Source organism: Branchiostoma floridae, chromosome 1 (assembly GCF_000003815.2).
Source record: "Branchiostoma floridae strain S238N-H82 chromosome 1, Bfl_VNyyK, whole genome shotgun sequence".
Classification (NCBI taxonomy): Eukaryota; Metazoa; Chordata; class Leptocardii; order Amphioxiformes; family Branchiostomatidae; genus Branchiostoma; species Branchiostoma floridae.
In genome coordinates, this window is record NC_049979.1 from 13,095,566 (window position 1) to 13,114,910 (window position 19,345).

The following is a 19,345-nucleotide window of genomic DNA, read 5'->3' on the forward strand; positions in this document are numbered from 1 at the left end:
GACAAATGTGTGCTAATATGAATATGTGACCAATAAATGCAAAGTTCTCAGTACACTTTTTTTCTTGCTCATTCAGCTGTCGATAAGTGCTAGAATTTGTGAGTGCCACAGCAAAGAATAGTACAAAAAATATTATAAAGCTCTCGGTAGAAGCATCCGCACTGCCATAGACGGTAGATTGGATCATTCCATAGATGAATCAGTCGCCCAACGGCTCTATAGTATTAGTGACAGAAGTGACGTTGGATTCATCAGTAGATCGATGAATCCCACGGCCGATCGCCAGTATAAGGGACGGAAGTGGCATTGGATTCATCAGTAGATCGATGAATCCCACGGCCGATCGCCAGTATAAGGGACGGAAGTGGCGTTGGATTCATCAGTAGATCGATGAATCCCACGGCCGATCGCCAGTATAAGGGACGGAAGTGGCGTTGGGTTCATCAGTAGATCGATGAATCCCACGGCCGATCGCCAGTATTAGGGACAGAAGTGGCGTTGGGTTCATCAGTAGATCGATGAATCCCACGGCCGATCGCCAGTATAAGGGACGGAAGTGGCGTTGGATTCATCAGTAGATCGATGAATCCCACGGCCGATCGCCAGTATTAGGGACGGAAGTGGCGTTGGATTCATCAGTAGATCGATGAATCTCACGGCCGATCGCCAGTATAAGGGACGGAAGTGGCGTTGGATTCATCAGTAGATCGATGAATCTCACGGCCGATCGCCAGTATAAGGGACGGAAGTGGCGTTGGATTCATCAGTAGATCGATGAATCCCACAGCACTATTGATTAATTCCATAGCTGTGGAATTCATCATCTAAGTGATGAATATCACAGCTGTGGAATTCATCATTTTCACAGCTGTGGAATTCATCATCTAAGTGATGAATATCACAGCTGTGGAATTCATCAATCCACGGTCTTCGGATATACCTGCAGAGACAGATGGTCTCGGACAGAAAGGTTTCGGACAGGTGGTCAGATTGAAGAAATCGTCGCTTGGACGGCTTTCACTGTATTGTCTATATTGTATACTGTAAACTACATGTAAAATGGTTAGAGGAATGACGCTTCCAGACGGTTTTCTCAGTTTTGACGATCTTACAGGAAGGACATGGTGGTCCTGCCATCGCTGCTGCTGAATGGTGTTCTCAGCTTCCTGACGCTAGTGTGCGGCGCTATGGTGTCGGTGGGCTACAACAACTTCTGCACACAAGTTCAGGACGTCATCTTGTGAGTAAATACTAGTAACCAATAATGATCCCCACTGACAATCATTGCAACATTCAATATCAAGAGGGTACCTCAGCGTATGTTACTTCAAAATGCCTCGATCATATCGCCACGCTTGGTCTGCCTATTAATAATAAACTTCGAGACAACACCAAATCAGTAAATAGAAGTGAAAGGGTGCCATCCACTCATGTGACGGTCTGCTATTGGATGCACTTTTGTAATAGAACAAAAACAGCAGCAGCAGCAATTTTAGATAAACGATGGTTCTAACTTTGTTCTAACACTTGTTTAGGGTGTGCATTGGGAATTACGTTATCAAGCACGCAGTCAACACACGCTCATTATCTTCTGTCAGTGTTATAGTTTATTCACACAAAAATCAACTTGAATATCTTAAATCCTGGTATTTTCTCTCTTCCCAGCTATGGAGGCGTGTATGGCACTTGCAGCTACTACCAGAACTCGTTTGGATACCGGAATGGTGACAACGACGGCCTGCCGTTCCACACCTTCATGACGGCGGCGCAGATCTCCCTGTGGGCGCTGTTCGGGGTGTGTGTGGTCCTCACGGGGCTCACCGCCCTGCGGATGAGGCTAAACTCCCGGGAGGGCAGACCCACAACCCTTCCCAAGATGCCATGGAAGGGGGCGGGCAATGATGAGATGACGTCACCGGTAATCTAGCCCACCTTGGCCTAGTAGTCGAAATTATCCCCAGGCGAAAGTGGGAGAGTTCAAGCTGCCAGGACTCATCCCTTTTTTGTGACCGAGAATTTTACACCAGACTAGGGCACTAATAATTCGTATAATATAAAAAGGTATATCATAGAAATTCTGTCCATTGTATATGACATTTTCACCAAAAGACCTGGCGCAATACATCTGTGCATATACATGTATGTATATGTTTTTCTATGATGGAGAGGCCAGCTTTGCATGAGATTGTCTTCTTTTACAATTGTAAATAAACAGTATGACATTCTTCCAATGGCTTCATGTAAGATGGCTTTAACTAGCAACTTTCCAGAACATTATGCGCATACGGCATCCTATGGATGTCTGGTCAACATTGCATCAGGAAAACGTGTTTCCTATAGTTTTTTTTTCTTTGAACACGCTTGAATGGAACCTATACAATTATCCATAGGTGAACAAGACGTTTAATGCCTAACACACTGCTGATGACATTATATTACGTTCCGGGAACGTGCTAATGTAACACGTATGCTTCTTCTTTCTTATGACATATTTGTGTCGTAAAAGAGTGGGAAGCAGGAGCATAAAGTTTCGTTGCACCAATATCATATTGAGGTCAGCATATAAATATTTTTTCCACATCATTGAATTAAGATTGTCTTAAAATTTCCAAGCTGTTAATAAATGGTATTTTGCAAATTGTGGATGGGTATTGTCCTTGATTGATTTAGTTTGTTAGTCCATGTATGCTTTACATAAAGTTATGTCTTTCGTATTTCTGAATTAAGGGAACAACACAAAAGCAACACAAAAACAACACAAAAATGATACAGAATATATTACACGATATGTAGTCTGCGGATTGGTTGACGTGGTTTGTACAAGGAGGTTTCGGCAATTTGCTTGTTGTTGCGTTGAACGCCAGGTTGTAATGTTGACTAATCTTGTAGTGACTCCTGACTTGTCAGCTTCCTCATGTGTTTACATCGTTGCACCATGATTCATAAACACCAACATGACAGATCCACCGTAATTGCACACTCGAATCTCATTCCTTATTGCAAGAAAGCACACGAGTGCTATACACAGAAACTAAACGTATGTAACTGTTATTATGCCCTTTCAGAAGCATATAGAACTCTTGAATGTTCCAAACTAATGATTGATGGAGGAAATGTGAGTCCATGCTTACAGCCATAGCCTTTATTTCAGAAGAATGACGCGTATCGAGTGACCCGTGACGAACTTGACGCTATGTAGGAACACTCCGGCCGGTGTACTCCAGTGGACTTCCCACAACACTCCGCCCAACATTCCCTCTCCCGACACACGCTCGGCACCGGCGAGATGTCTATCGTCAAGTCCCCACTTCCCGACGTCGCCATACCTGAAGACGTAGCCCTGTTGGATTATCTAACGGCAGATTTTGACGCCTATGGAGACAAGGTTGCGTTGGTAAGTAGGTTCTGCAGGGCCGGAGACCCCTGAGGCGAATCAGCCTCTGAACGAGTACCCGAGCGATAGACATAGATCTTCTCCACCAGCCTTCTTTTGATAGAAGAACTTGGTCAAATGGGATGAACTCCTTTAGCAAATTATTCTACCCTGTTGTCGCAAATAAAGGACTCTGGTGTTCTAGCAGTCAAGATCAATATTTCTGTAATACGTCTACTCGCCCCTCGTATTCTTACAATACGTCTATGAAGGTTAGGCGTCCAGGCAATACCATACGGTACATAGCAGAACTTTGTGTACTTTTGTTAACTCAAGCAACTTCCGAAATCATATCTAATTGTTCAACAGGTGAACAAGTGTTATTTGGAATATTTCTTTGTTTTCCCAGATGGCTAGGCACCAATTTTTGCGTGCATGCTATTTATCCGAAGCCCTGTGCCAGAGCCCAAATTGAGTTACTCCTTGCTACAGAATAACTGGCTTCAGCAATTCCAGGAATCTGCTCAAAATGCTGTTGGTCACGTCTGGGATCAAAACAGAACTTTGTGACAAACCGAATCTATCAGACAGAATTTTTGTGTTATCTGGATAAATACGGCACAAATATGTGTGTTTTAATTATTAATATTCCGAAGAAGTTGTTATGGATAATGCCAAGCGCGGCTTGTGTTAAAACAACTGATGACTTCGTTCCGACGCTCACAGTCATTGATAGTAAGAGTCCTCCATGTAGATAAGACATCGCAGTTGGTACCTTCAATTTATGTCGGTATTCGCGATTGTCGAAGGAGCCAAAATGTTTCGGGTCGCCAGCACACCTGTAATCTAGCAGATTGGGGCCGAGGCACAAAAATACTTTGTGGAACCTGATATCTCTCGCCAGACACAGGCACTTTCCTGTATTAACAGGTGAACAAAAGGCGACCTCTTCATGAATAGTAGCACGTACACAGGTCACTGTTGGCGAAACGTGGGTTGGTTTTCAAAACAACAACATGGGAGTGACAGTTGCATCAGCAGTAATATAGGATATCCAATATATTCGAGCGTATCTGCACGCACTGCTTTGATGTGTATGTGCGTGTTTGAATTTGTGTCCACGAAGGGCTAGAACAAACACAGCCTTGCATTCTGCATTTATAGTTCTGTTTTCGACTGTTTTTGTCTTTTCTGGGCCGACCTTTACATTTTTTCAACCTGTTGAATCCATAGATTGAACGGGCTAAAAAGGGTTCCAAATATCTCGTTTCCGTACAAAAGGGGCATTGTCTGATTGGATTACATTGTTTCATTTCTCCAGACTGACGGCCCCACGGGACGATCTTACACGTTCTCTCAGCTGAAGGTTCTGTTCCGTGTGTGCGGCAGCGCCCTCACGCGGCTAGGCTTCAAACAGCATGACGTGTTCGCCATCTACAGCCCCAACCTGCCAGAGTTCGCCATCATTTTCTTCGGAGTCATCGGGATTGGGGGTACCGTGACGACGGTCAATCCTCTATACACTGTAGGTGAGTCTGTGTGAACTAGTTTTTACAGGCAACCTCCTACGCAAACACTGTTTCGTTTGTCGAGATAGTATTAATGGAAAAGCACTTTAAAACCCCGTTATTGCCAGGAGGAAAAAGAAACCCTCCACTTAGAAAAATACACTTCCCTTCAAATGGAGCAAGTCGACTTTGAGTGAGCGCTTCGGATCAATAACGTTTCAATACAGCCCTAAATACATAGTTAGTGGCGGACAACATAAGGTCTTATTCAAATAAGGACAAAAATCTAAAAATGTACTGATATAACTAGGCACATTCTTGGTAACCGTGTTAGCCATTCAACGAAACAAATGAACCTGATATTGTTAGCGTGCAGGTTTAAGAACTGAAATAAGGCAAATCTGATGAATTCTTTATGGAACTAGACTGTACTTTGACCACCCTTTTGTCCCTCCAGATGAGCTTGCGCACCAGCTACAGCAGTCCGGGGCCTCCTACGTCATCACCATCCCCATGTTTGCTGACAAGGCAAAACAGGCCATGGTCAAGTGCCAGAAGATCGAGGTCGGCCATCATGTTGTAATGTCGATAATGAAATAAATGAAATAAACATGTGTGTCTATTTAACTTCGGGATCTTTTGATACTACCAAGGGATCTTTTTACCTCCGTGAAAATCGTTGTCCCTAAAGTCACGTGACCTGACTGATTGGTCATTCAAGCTTAACGCATGATAGCAGCATGATGCTACAGTCCCGACAGACGAAAATTTTGTATTAGAGAGATCTTAGACAGGTGTACAAGGGCTCAGCTTAGCTTTTCACTGGATAAAGAATGACAGAATGGAATCTTGCTTTTTCAGGACGTGTACGTGTTCGGTGAGGCGGAGGGCTGCACGCCGTTCTCCAGCCTCCTGCGGGACGACGGCTCGGCCTTCCCGGCGGACGTGCAGATCAACCCGCGGGAGGACGTGGCGGTGTTACCGTACTCCAGCGGCACCACGGGGCTGCCCAAGGGCGTCATGCTCACACACTTCAACATCATAGCTAACCTGCAACAAATGAGGTGAACAGAACACACTACTTACTGAGAGCCTCATCGTGCTTGAAGCAAAAGAGCCAGTTGTAGTTTTTCTAGAAAATTACACCTGATTTTATACAACTGATTATAAAATTTTTTATGTTCTCGTTTTGAGGCAGAAGAGTCTGTCTCTAGACCCCAACACGGACGTCCTGATCGCGCTGCTGCCGTTATTCCACATCTATGGCATGGTCGCCATCTTGGCTATCGGGCTGGTCCAGGGGGCGAAGGTTGTGTGTCTGCCTAAATTCGAACAAGAGCTCTTCTTGAAATGCATCCAGGACCATAAGGTGAGACACTGCATTGCTTAACACACGTAATGAAAATGTCGCACTAATTCTTTACCTAAAGTTGTAAGTCCAGGGGGTAACATACTAGTATTGTAGATTGTATATCGACGCATGCCAAATGTCGCCATCAACGCGGCCAAAGTTGCCATAGGCTTTTCTTAAAGTCACATTTTGTAGTAAATGCCTGTATATACAGGTGACTCGCGTGTCTTGTGTGCCTCCTGTCGTCCTGTTCCTGGCCAAACACCCGCTGGTGGACAAGTACGACTTCTCTCACGTGAAGGAGCTGGTGAACGGCGCCGCGCCGCTGGGCAGGGAGCTGGCACAGGCAGTCGTCACCCGGCTGAAGTACCCCACCATCCGCCAAGGTACTGCATCTAATGGCATGGATCGCAGTATCATGACGTCGACTTCATTTGGTGTGATTTTTCAATGCGCCTTGATATGTTACATTCTGTGGGGCTTCTTGTTCTTCTTTCACAGGGTTTGGAATGACGGAGGCCAGTCCAGTCACCCACATTGCTATGGAGGGAGAGGACCTGCCGGGCTCGGTCGGGCAGCCCATGCCTAATACTGAATGCAAGGTAGGCTTTTTGTTTCTGACAACTTGTGCCTTGATATGGCTGTACATAAATCATTAGATATGGAATACTCGTATTTACGCCTACTTAAACGTTTGATGAACAGTAAGTGAAAGCTGATCATGACTGTTTACTGGGTTTGGGGGCATTCAATGATTGACACATCACAACTTTACAGGTTTTCACAGGAAAACCTACGTAACACTTAATGTAAATACAGTCAGAGGAGTACCCCGAGCCTGAAGAGGAAAACATGGACAGGATAGGCGGGGAAGAACAGTAGCCGGGCGTGATTGTTACCCCAACTAAGGGTGCCGGGATGTTTCAGATCGTGGATATACAGTCCGGTAAGCTGCTGGGCGAGGGTGAAGACGGTGAGCTGTGTGTGCGGGGTCCTCAGGTGATGAAGGGTTATCTAAACAACCCAGAGGCCACGGCCAACACCATCAAGGACGGCTGGCTGCACACAGGTGGGCGTGACCCGGAGTTTTTTTTCAGTTTTGACTCTGAACGACAGCGCATGGCCTTCTCGTGCTCCTCAGATGCAGAACACAAATATACAACAAGTATCAATTTACTGTAAATTGTAGTGGCTTGTAGTAGCGGCGATGATCGTCTTAAGACATTACTGTCATCCATTCGTATGTTTTCTCGTTTTTTCCAGGCGACATTGGTCATTATGACGGAACCGGAAATTTTTATATAGTAGACCGTCTTAAGGAGCTCATTAAGTACAAAGGATACCAGGTGAGCACCTCTAACATTGTCATTTTCAGCTTAGGGAGGCGTCCTCTTCTGATGGGTTCTCTTTCACATTTTTTTCGTATTAACTGTATTTTGTCCTTCCGCATGAAGTTAGGTTTAATCTATCACACAGTTGGGTACTTCGTTAGGCTAACTAGTTTAACCTACAGAATGCTACATTGCACATTGCTTCCTATGCAATGCCTATCAGGAAAGACTTCTAAGCGCACATATAGTCAAAGTAAAAGGAACCAAATCAAAGAGACCACTCTTTGTGTAATGCCTTCCCATATTTTTTTACTTTTCGTCCCTCTCTTTTATAATTTGCGCATGTAGATTCTAATTTAAAACCTGGAACTCCATGTGTCAGGTCCCTCCCGCGGAGCTGGAGGCGCTGCTGCTGTCCCACCCGGACCTGCAGGACGCGGCGGTGGTCGGCGTGCCGGACCCCGAGGCCGGAGAGCTGCCCAAGGCTTATGTGGTGAAAAAGGGGGACTCACGTGTCACGGAGGAGCAGGTCATGGACTATGTCGCAGGTCGGACTTGTTATTGATATATTGATACACAAGCATTAGATGGAAGCTTGAAGTGGTTATGTGGCCTACCTTTCCCGCTTTCTTCCCTTTTACTTATTCTTGGAAATCACCCATATATAATTGACCTGGTGTGGTGAAACATTTAGGTAGAAGCCAATAAATCATAGGAATTGATGTCAACATACTACCTTAGAAAATCGAAAAGTGAATGAAAAATGAGACAATGTTTTCTTTGTTCCACAGGCAAAGTTGCTCCGTACAAGAAGCTCCGGTTTGTGGAGTTCACGGACCAGATCCCCAAGTCGGCCAGCGGGAAGATCCTGCGGAGGGTGCTGAAGCAGAAGGAGGTCGAGCGGCAGAAGGACAAATAACTCTTGGTGTTACGTTGGAAGAACCTACTTAAGCTTAGCTTGTCCAGCTTATTCTCTCTGCAAACCTTATGACAGCTCATAGGTAATAGGTTAACACATTGAAGATCGCTTTGTTACTAAAAGAAAGTGCTTTTGAAAACAGGCTGGGATTTCGGCTTACTGAAAAGAGGCATTTCTAAATTGTATTCTTGTAATTGTACCTAGAGAGTACTACCACAGAGGCTAGACGTACCTGTAGCACAGGTTATCTGAGGTGAACCCATCGTGGGTAAGTGGGTAATACAGGCTCACTAAGTGCATTCGCTTAGAAAACTGAGACGGTTGGCTACAGATGGTCTAGTCGTAGACATTGCATAATCACATTTTGTGTGGTGTTTTAGTACAAAACACTTTCTTTTAACTCTTAAAGTCAGACATATTTTGTACAAGTTAATGTTTGTACATAGTACATTATTGATAGAAATATGTATTAAGCTGCTCAGCCATTCTTCGTTAAAAATGGTATAGTGTTGTGTGCAGTCTGCAAGAATTATAGGAATTGTACAGGAACTATGTCCACAGGAATGCTAGTCCACAGGAATGTTTGGAACGTTAGTCCCCAGGAACTGTAGAAATTGGGTCATCGGTCAATATTGGATAGCAAGGTTAGCATCAATAAAATGGCAAATTAAGAATATTAATGACTAGGCTGCAGAACCAGCAGGAAAAGATCTTTTTGACGGGAACTTCCAGTCGATTCCCGGTTTGAGTTTTCTAAAATATTAATGTTCACCCCAGAGACCATCGTCGCCATGGCAAAACATTTTATTACCAGTCTTTTTAGCTATTTCTCGATGCAATTGTCATCGCAGTTGTAGTGGACGGTACGAAGGTCACTGTCCTTTTTTTGTGTCAATAAAGCTTCAACAATGTAAGCTTTTGATGGACTTTTACTTATGTAAAAAGCTTATGATAGTCTGGAGAAGTAAAATTTTATGATAGTAACGTCAACAGCCAGGGAACAAACGTGCGCGGCTTCACATTCCCTAAGTTAGAATGATTTGTACTTGTAGTTTTCTTGCTGATTTACAGCAGCATTGAATTGCAATACTAAATTCGTCCTTGTTCCCGCGTGCAATATCACCAGCTGCCGTAACATGGCCCGAGGGCCACTCACTCGGGGGTTACGGGTTACATTGTGATAACATCTCTTCTACCTTTAATAGTAGTAAGAAGCAACAACCTGACTCACCGTGAGCAAGGAGAGTGAAGACTAAACGCAGCCGAAGCTGTGGCTGCAAAAGCTACTCGGTAACAGGCTCATTCCCTACCTACCCCCGTGTCGATACACTGTAGGATTTTGATCCACTCACACCGAGACGGACCCCTACTCTCATTCTATTCTATTCTATCCTATCCTATTATTCCTATCCTATGCTTGTGTGGATGGAAACGTCTAAAACACTACTCAATGTTGATCAGTCATTTTCATGATACTATACAACTGAATGCCTCCGTCTGCACGAGAATTCTGCACCAGATGAGAGAAATGAGCAAGCCTCTGTGTGTTTACATATGTTCATGTTACTGTCCTTTTTTTTCGTTCTTATTGATCTGTTTTAGACCCAGCATTCAAAAGTGTCCAACCGTATCAAAGATTATGGAACAAGTTGAACTGTAATTTTCAACACAAAAATTGGACTTTGTGCTATAGTGTACAAAGATAATATCACAATACATTACCATGTCATAGATTAGGCCTGCTGGCGTGGACAGGTACCGTACATGTATGTACCCGATCGCGTGGAACCACCACGCCCCCATTCAGGTGCAGAATAACGCATGTGCAGTGACCCCAAACCAGTCCCCAAAACACCTCCGAAAAGCCGCTGCTGCCAGCGTGTCACGCAGGTATTAATAGACTGTCCCCTGTAAGAATCTCTCTCCAGCCAACTTGCTGCCTTCCCAAACATGTCGATCATCAAGAGTCCTCACCCTGACATCGCCATTCCTGACGACGTGTCGCTTGTAGACCACGTCACCAAAGACTTTGACACATTCGGGGACAGGGTTGCGCTGGTGAGTACAGATCTGAACTGTTTACTGTTGAAAGTAGATACGACAGGCGCTCTGGTTAAAGTTGGGTTCGGAGTGGGCTACTGAATATCTGACCTATTTGACCTGTTCAGATCTTAGAACATTAAAGGTTCCTTGTTTGCTCAGATCGTACTGAGTAAGACAAAGGCCAGATTGGGGTTTAACATTCACTGAATTACTGGTAACGCATTCCTGAGACTCAGTGAAACAGATGAAGGACACCCTCAAGGTCAGTAGCACCTCCTTACTCCAGACTGCTGGAGTGTAAATATACACGACTCTTCAGCTGCGACCTAATACCATATGCTTTAAACCCCGGAGTTTACTCGGCGGATCCACTGTTGATCTCGCATTTTTCGTACAAAACGCGTCTAAACGCACAAATGTATCGACTGCATGAGCTAAATTACCGCCAGGCTAATCAGTAATCTCTGTTATTCACGTAATTGAGCACATAGTTGCCGAGCGGGTTTCATGTTGCTCTAGTCAATAGGATTCACGCATTCAATAGGAAACGCACCCAGAAATCTGGGTTAAGAATGGCAAGGGCGGAGAGCAGAGGGCGGAGAGCGTGTAAAAGAGATAAGCCATTTATGGGTTGCTGCGGCGTGCAACTTTTGTAACTGTTTCTTGACAGGGTCGCACCACACTCTTCAATTCCAAGCTTCGAAGTACGACCTGAAATTCTGTTCAAGCTGATGCGGTTCAATTATACTGAAAGCGACATGTGTAGTTGCTTGTAAAATGTCTGCTCGAGATATCAACGTGTCAAACTAAACAAATCATCGCAAAACTGGTAGAAAATATTGTGAAGAATCATTTCGTAGCTTTTTTTTTTGCATGGGATATTTTGTTGCACTGCTGGTTTCTGTTATCAGTGTAAGTAAGATAGCGTTGATAAGAATGCCAAGGGGCCCAACATTTGTGAATGTCTGGAACTTACTGGTTGTCAAGTCGGGTTGGGTCAAGACTAGACCGAGGACTGTAGCAAGGTTTTGGCGGCAGTGCGGTCAGAAATGTTTATGCCCTTTTAAATTCACGCATCCTAGTGTATGGCATTTCGTCTGCCGGAAAATGATTTCAATTTTTTAGAACTGATCCAAACGCGATTTCTTAAACCACATGTAAGAAATGAAATGATCAGTACCCAAGCTGGAATGTCGAGTTACCGAGGACCATCGAGACTGCCTCAAGTCACGTCAATGATTCTGTGATAGACTCCAGTTGAGATGCATGGTTGTAAAACACCTGACACGCCTAAAACACGACAGGACGGAAAGCACTGCATACAGAAAACGTATGTTCGGGAAGTTATACAAAGCTCTCGCGGCTTTGGACTCAGTAAATCTGGATTTAAAAGAGTTCAGTCATGGCTCATGAGGACAAACTACGACGCCATACATACAAGCATGACAGGAAGTTTAAACTAAAGGTAAAGTTTTGATTACTGGCTTTTCTATTTGCCTATCTCAGGAAAGATTTATACCCAAGCAGATCAGTTTTTTTTTGTGTGTTTTTAAGGTCGACGGCCCCACGGGACGATCTTACACGTTCTCGCAGCTGAAGAAACTTATCCGTGTGTGCGGCAGCGCCCTCACGCGGCTAGGCTTCAAACAGCATGACGTGTTCGCCATTTACAGCCCCAACCTGCCGGAGTTTGCCATCATTTTCTTCGGAGTCATCGGGATTGGAGGCACCGTGACGACGGTCAATCCTCTGTACACTGCAGGTGTGTCTCTCTGTCCTTAAGCAACTCTGACTGCGTGTGTGCAATTCCTTCACAATAAATGTATCCAATGTAAATCTCCTACTGAATTTTTTTTAGCTTGACGGTAAATGAACTCAGTTTGCGTTAATGATTATTTCTCATCATCCCAACGTGAGCTTTTGCACTGTATCTCACCATTCAGATGAGCTCGCACATCAGCTGGAGATGTCTGGAGCGTCATACGTCATCACCATCGGCATGTTCGCCGACAAGGCTAAACAGGCCAAGGACAAGTGCGACAAGATCAAGGTCAGGAGACGTCTGGCGGCAAAACACACCAACTGTATCAAGCGTTTCTAATTTCAGTGTGAAGTACCAGAGTTCATATTAAGAACTGTCAAAGTAGATGTACAGGTAAAAATGTATCGCGCTAAACTGGTATGGACCAGGTGCTTGTGGATGTGGTTTACACCTTTACCTTAAGATCACTTACCACTTGAAATCAGCAAATATGTAAGACTCATGTTTTACCTATAACGAAGTTCTTTAAAAAAACAAGTACATGTATCTGCCCGATCATCAGGACGTGTATGTATTCGGTGAGGCTGAGGGCTGCACGCCGTTCTCCAGCCTCCTGCGGGACGACGGCTCGGCCTTCCCGGCGGACGTGCAGATCAACCCGCGGGAGGACGTGGCGGTGTTACCGTACTCCAGCGGCACCACGGGGCTGCCCAAGGGCGTCATGCTCACACACTACAACTTCATAGCCAACCTGGAGCAAATGAGGTAAGTTTTTTTTTTTTAAAGAAATGTTTTGTTAAGCCGGCCACGCGAGTATCAAAATATGATGAGGATGGAATAGTGAGCTGAGAGAAGCTAGTTAGGTGACGAGAGCACGATCTGGTTGGTGGCAGTTTGGTTTTTTTTTTCAACAGGAGAAATAGGAAAAAAAGATATGTATGTGGACATGTCGGCATAAGAAGTGCGAATTTTGCTGTATTTTGTCAGACAAGATGGATCTATAGCAGCAGTTGCAAACCCGAGCCTTCTGGGACTTCTGCCCTTCTTCCACATCTACGGCATGTCCGTCATCCTGGCCGGCTCGCTGCTGGTGGGGGCAAACGTTGTCGTCCTCCCCAAGTTTGACCAGGAGCTGTTCCTGAAGTGCATCCAAGACTATAAGGTACACTTACAGACTTTCTGTCTAACAAAGGAAGAAAACCTCAAATAGCAAGATGTCATCGGGCAAGATTTCGAGTACTTGTATTTTTTCGCCACTTCATGCATCCATGTGTTGCTATGTGATAAATTCATTCAAAGGACTTGCTTTGAATTTCAGTGTAAATGATAACTCATAGCAATGCTAGACAACCGTTTGTGTTTTGCGCCTTTCCAGGTGACGCACGTGCACCTGGTTCCTCCCATCGCTCTGTTTCTGGCCAAACATCCGATGGTGGACAAGTACGACTTTTCCCACGTCCAGGAGCTATTCTGTGGAGCTGCGCCGATGGGCAAAGAACTGAGCGATGCTGTCAGGAACCGACTGAATGTACCATCTATCAGACAAGGTCGGCTATAGTCGGCTAAAGATATTTTCTCACAAACTTGAGGTGTTAAGACCTAAGGACACAGAAAAGCTGTTTGGTTTATGTTTTTCATGCCAAATTCGAATGCAATGCTTTGTTTTGACCAGGTTTTGGCATGACGGAGACAAGTCCAGTGACGCATGTGGTGAAGATGGGAGAGAGTAAGCCTGGGTCCGTCGGGGTTCCCATTGGTAACACAGAAATGAAGGCAAGTCCGTGAAGCTGTTAAAAAAGACAAGGAATAAGTCTCAATGGCACATTGTGTCGACACACACATTCCACCACCTTTACTTGTATAATGGGGGAATCGTTGTTACCGTTATCATCTTTAATCATCATTTTATCATCATTCAGCTTTAAAGTGATTTGTGGTGTCGTATAGACTTGTATGTCTTGTGTTAAAACATCAGAATCGATTGACCTCTATCATCGAACAACGAAGGAACTCTATCATGAGATATTCATTGACCTCGTTGACCACAATTGACCTCTCTGTGACATATGTAATTACTGGTGTTGTGACCCACACATTGAACACATAGACACTGATTGATCTTGATTCGATGAGTCTTGCCTCGATCAGTAAATAACCATTGGTGTCATATATGATAACTATATTGACTTCTACATTACTTGATCTCACGCGACTAAGAGTGCCATTGTTTTGGTTGTGACACTCGTCCTGTTCTTTCCTCCTGACGTGAAGGTCGTGGATGTCGAGTCCGGTAAGCTGCTGGGCGAGGGTGAAGACGGTGAGCTGTGTGTGCGGGGTCCTCAGGTGATGAAGGGTTATCTGAACAACCCGGAGGCCACGGCCAACACCATCAAGGACGGCTGGCTGCACACAGGTATAACAACACTCCTGTATGAGCTAACCATTAAGGTCAAATAGACAAACTTCTATCTATAGAAAGCGCCAGACATGTTTGCACTAAGACGGCATCCGTTACTGGTTTGTAGATTGAGCTCTCTCACAATGCTTAACGTTAACACTATCAATAAAGTTTAGCTTTTACTTGAATTGTGTTGGATATCCACATACCTGTACATCACAGGGGATATCGGCCACTACGACAGTGAGTGCAACTTCTACGTGGTGGACAGGCTGAAAGAGCTGATCAAGTACAAGGGCTACCAGGTATGAATTTTGTCCGTTTGAATTTACGAAAGGTGCCTGGAACTGTTGTGCTCATTATAGATATTGACAATAAACATGAAGCCATCGGAGGAAAGGCATCGAAAAGTATATTGGAGTTGGCGTTGTGTACATTGTATCTGGTCTAGTTTACGGTAAGAGACAAGTAACATTATTAAGCAATACTAAAACTAGAGAGCGGGAATGCACCATGGCTCTTGTATCCACTAATACTTACCTTGTCTTGTAACCGGAAGGTGCCTCCTGCGGAGTTGGAGGCCCTCCTCCTGTCTGAACCACGTGTGCAGGACGCGGCAGTGATCGGGGTACCTGACCTGGAGGCAGGGGAGCTGCCTAAAGCCTACGTCGTCAAGAAGGCAGACTCAGATGTCACAGAGGAAGATATCAAGCAATTCATCGCCGGTACGAAGAGACATTTTCATTTCTTTGTAAAACCCCACAATGGTGTTCTTTGACGGTGCAGCTTAACTTTTTAAGTTACAGTTGAATGCTTGATGGACTTCAGTTAGAAGCTAGTAGATTTCGCTTCTGGTAATATGTCCACATACATCAGGGTATATGATTATTCCACAGAAACCTTCACATGTGTTGTATGTTCTCCATAGACTTTTCTAAAACCAAGCTTTGAATCAATGTTCCACATGATGTCAATGGTCCATCCCGCAATGGGTACCAGTTGTGGTGTCCTGGAAAAATGTAATATCACTGTGTAATGCCTAGATTACACATAGCCGAATTTCGCTCCCGACTCTCTCCCGACTATGGTTTAGGAGTAATTCGGGAGCTAGTCGGCTGTAGTCGGCTGGCGTTCTGCTCAGTCGGCTGGCGTTCGGCTGGCGTTCTGCTCAGTCGGCTTGTGTTCGGCTGCTCCATCCGAATGTTTTGAAATGTTCAAAACATTCGGCTCTGAACGGCAACTCTGGAATGGGTCGGTTGGTGGTCGGCACGGTCGGCTAGTGTTCGGTTGGTGTTCGGGAGTAAGTCAGCAGTCAAATTAAATCTTAATCACGCCAAAAAACACTGCTGACTTACTCCCAGCTTGTTTCCAACTTACCAATGATTCACCCCAAGACCGTAGACAAATCTCTGCTAACTCATTCCCAAGCAAAAAGACTATTGCCAGGACGTAGACGAATCACCCCCGAACTTCACACGACTGAAATCCAGCCCCAAACAAAAAGAACCATAAATGCCGCATTGGAGCTATTTGTGATCCAAATTTGATCTCTTGGTGATGTTTACAAAATAGAAGAAAGGATAATCTTGATTAAAAACGAAAATAACCACTCTTTTGAAAATCGCTGATTATGTCCATTTCAAGTCGAGAGAGGGTCGGCAATCAGTTGGGGATCAGTCAGGAGTGATTCGACAATCTGCGGCTAGAGGTCGGCATGGTAGGGAATAGGTTTGACAGCATTCGGGACATAGTCAAGAGCAAGTCATTTACTGGTCGGGAGATGTTCGTGACATGTTCGGCGCTAGAAAAATAGGCGTGGCCTAAACTGGTCAGACTACTCCCGAACTACTGCCGACTTGGGTCGGCTGAGAGTCGGCTAGTGTTCGGGAGCCAAAGTCGGCTATGTGTAACCTAGGCATAAACTAGGTACTCCCCGGAGAGGAGATAGGCGCCGCCAGGGGACTAAAATGCCTATTGATACAGCACAACATGTTGTGCTGCCCCTACGGCTAATCAATCAACCTACGGCTGATTGAAAGGATATGGGACGAACGAACGAACGAAACTAGGTACTTCAATCTTCATTTTGTTCCACAGGGAAAGTTGCTCCGTACAAGAAGCTCCGGTTTGTGGAGTTCACGGACCAGATCCCCAAGTCGGCCAGCGGGAAGATCCTGCGGAGGGTGCTGAAGCAGAAGGAGGTCGAGCGGCAGAAGAAGGACTAAACTCTGACATATGGAAGTCTAGTTTGTAGAAAATCTAGTTTATCTTGTGCTCCGGCACATTCAGGGATAAGCATGGTGGCAGACGTTGTATGATGTATAGTCCTAACCGTACACGGTTCTTGGTAGAAGGGGTGAGGTCGGTGTCGAGACAGCTGATTAATGAGCAATCCGGTCACAAACCAGTCTATGCAATAATGAAGCATCGCGACATATCTTACAGATCATATTTACTTCAATATTGTGATACATGGCAAATGTTGGTCCAAAAACTGTGTCAATGTTTCTAAAGAAATCCAGACATGTGTCCTTGAAGAAAGTTATGAAAGCAAACAAACAAACAAAATCCATACATATCGTTTTAACTTCTTTATTAAGACGCCAACAAATGACAATAAATGCTTAATTGCCATAATTTGAAAGAAAACTTGAATAGATCTTATAAAACCAACATCAATCGATCACCTTTTGATAGGAAATATACAACACTTGTTACCGATGTTCCTAGGGTACTTGCACTCTAATTATTTATCCCATGTTTTTATTTTGAATTAATACAATCTTTTCTCTTGGGGTTGGTTGCTATCGTTTTTAAAGGTGATTATCATACTAAGTGATGTTAAAACAGAAAAGATATTACATGTGTACTTTGTTTCAAATAAACGTAAATGCATTCTCTTTTAGATATCTGTTCTCTGTTTTTACATAAGTATAATTACAATTTATATATAAGACATTAATCATTTTACAATGTATTCATTTGTAACTAACAGGTGGTTTGTCACCTAGTCCGCAGATCCACAGGGAATTAATTATTTACTTCTTTGGAACCTGTGACCTAACCAGCACATACACCAGTGTGGATTACTGAAAGGGTTATTGTTGCACTAGTCTAGAAAGCCGTCCGCTCTACTGTTAGGATTGGGACCCGCACTGAACTGGCAGACATAGTACTCCCTCCGGTCGCACTGCTGGTCGTCCCAGCGGAACCCGGCGGCGGGCCACAGGTGCACACAGTCCTGGGAGGTGGTGGGGTTTCCTCCGTCGTTAGGCTCACCTGTTTCATCAACACAACAAAGGTTCAGTATACATAACGGTATACAAGAATAGACATGGAAACGTCAAGCACAAGCAATATTTTATATATCACCAACTGGTAGAATCTCATCCATGTCAGTTTGCATGTTATGTCTGGTATGGCCACCCGCTCGTGTCTAGTCGCACTCACGACAGTATATGCTGCTTCTGTAGCACGGTTACATCGGAAGAGATTCCTTTTAAGTAGCGTTGTCAGAATAAAACAGTCAGGACTCAGGAGTGGCCTTGGCGAGTTCTTAGTAAGACAGTTTCTTTCGATGCTAACCCGAACAAAAATAGATTTTTCAACATAACAATTTGCTCGGCAAAAATGTCCCCTGCATCGATGAACGTTAGACATTCAGGTAATAAGATACGCCCAAAAGCAGTTTCTTAAGCAACTGGATATGATTTTGGAAACGGTCAGAATAGACAGATGCTTGAGTAACTGCTTTTTTGGCTTTACGGCAAGTGCAGTTTGGAAGAATGATGCAACAAAATCTACATTACTGATACTCCCTACAAAACATCCACTCCTAGTGGGTCCTAGCGGTCTATTACCTAGTGTCCAGTAGCTGTAGCCTGATCCCAGAGGAGTCCCATCGCTCCACACGAAGTACCCCTCGTCATTCCTGTCGTCCAGCCCGATCCACGTGTCCCTGCTGCCCACCAGCTGCATGAGGAACAGCTGTGTCTCCCTGTCAGGTACCGTAGCCAGGATACCCCCATCTTCTGCACACTTCTGCTCAGCCTCGGCAAACGTAGCAGTGGTAGTAGACAGGGCGAAACATCTGTCCTCATACCTGTTGCAGTCTATGGGACGAAAAATGCAATTATTCAATAATTTGGCCAGTTTTTTTGTCCAGATGTTTGAAAATGAAGAAGACCACCTGTTCTCGGAAGTATTTCCACTCATGTGGTATCTTCATCCATACAATACTTTGAAATTCCTACTAACCCAAATAAGGTCCTACTTACCTAAACAGGTATAGGATCCCTCCGTGTTGACACAGTGCTCGTAGGGTCCACATGTGTTCAGGGTTTCGTTTTGACATTCGTCTATATCTGTTTAGAACAGGATATAAGATTGTTACTGATCCACACAGACTAGTTCATGATACATGATTAACCATGAAGTAGATTGCACTATTCGATGAGAAAACACATTTTCATACATCAAATCAATTGGATTCTATGTTACCATTATGTTAACTCCAAGATAAGACAGTCTATAGCCTTGTAAGTACGCACCCAGACAGTCGTCTCCATGGTAGCCCTCATGGCAGGTGCAGTAGTGGCTGCCGTCCGTGTTGGTGCAGTTAGAATGGTCTGGACAAAACCCAGCATACCGACACTCGTCG

The 19,345-nt window shown here is 44.5% G+C and overlaps 5 protein-coding genes across 6 annotated transcripts in view; 3 read left to right on the forward strand and 2 right to left on the reverse strand.

Annotated features, from left to right (window-relative positions):
- The window catches only part of LOC118414761, a 7,589-nt gene extending 4,946 nt beyond the window's left edge, over positions 1-2,643 (forward strand). Inside the window, exons 2-3 of the mRNA XM_035818984.1 lie at positions 1,115-1,240; positions 1,666-2,643. Of these exons, the coding sequence (XP_035674877.1) occupies positions 1,115-1,240; positions 1,666-1,927 (388 nt within the window). The 3' untranslated portion in view covers positions 1,928-2,643. The remainder of the gene's footprint in view (positions 1-1,114; positions 1,241-1,665) is intronic.
- A 488-nt stretch (positions 2,644-3,131) lies between these two features.
- On the forward strand, positions 3,132-17,590 carry LOC118414744 (4-coumarate--CoA ligase 1-like). Of its 2 annotated transcripts, XM_035818964.1 has the most exons (12): positions 3,132-3,394; positions 4,695-4,902; positions 5,339-5,445; positions 5,743-5,945; positions 6,076-6,250; positions 6,447-6,618; positions 6,734-6,834; positions 7,160-7,301; positions 7,496-7,578; positions 7,946-8,111; positions 8,355-8,458; positions 16,887-17,590. In XM_035818964.1, exons 1-12 carry the CDS (start codon positions 3,287-3,289, stop codon positions 16,908-16,910), a joined length of 1,593 nt encoding a protein of 530 aa, XP_035674857.1. In that variant the 5' UTR covers positions 3,132-3,286; the 3' UTR covers positions 16,911-17,590. The 2 variants fall into 2 exon arrangements, with proteins under 2 accessions (XP_035674857.1, XP_035674865.1); XM_035818972.1 differs by lacking the exon at positions 16,887-17,590 and having other exon boundaries at positions 8,355-9,392.
- On the forward strand, positions 10,302-17,590 carry LOC118414737 (4-coumarate--CoA ligase 1-like). Its single transcript, XM_035818952.1, has 11 exons — positions 10,302-10,540; positions 12,080-12,287; positions 12,469-12,575; positions 12,850-13,052; positions 13,275-13,449; positions 13,663-13,834; positions 13,960-14,060; positions 14,559-14,700; positions 14,908-14,990; positions 15,245-15,410; positions 16,783-17,590. The coding sequence occupies exons 1-11, from the start codon at positions 10,433-10,435 to the stop codon at positions 16,908-16,910; spliced, it is 1,593 nt and encodes a 530-aa protein (XP_035674845.1). The 5' UTR covers positions 10,302-10,432; the 3' UTR covers positions 16,911-17,590.
- Positions 17,591-17,794: 204 nt separating this feature from the next.
- LOC118428736 (C-type lectin domain family 10 member A-like) lies at positions 17,795-19,253 on the reverse strand. Its single transcript, XM_035838916.1, has 4 exons — positions 19,232-19,253; positions 18,963-19,049; positions 18,546-18,797; positions 17,795-17,964 (listed from the first exon to the last, which is right to left on the reverse strand). Exons 1-4 carry the CDS (start codon positions 19,251-19,253, stop codon positions 17,795-17,797), a joined length of 531 nt encoding a protein of 176 aa, XP_035694809.1.
- Positions 18,963-19,345, reverse strand: part of LOC118428773 (sushi, von Willebrand factor type A, EGF and pentraxin domain-containing protein 1-like) — a 12,968-nt gene continuing 12,585 nt past the window's right edge. Inside the window, exons 30-31 of the mRNA XM_035838969.1 lie at positions 19,236-19,345; positions 18,963-19,049 (exon numbers count right to left, since the gene is read on the reverse strand). Coding sequence (XP_035694862.1) covers positions 19,304-19,345 — 42 coding nt within the window. The 3' untranslated portion in view covers positions 18,963-19,049; positions 19,236-19,303. The remainder of the gene's footprint in view (positions 19,050-19,235) is intronic.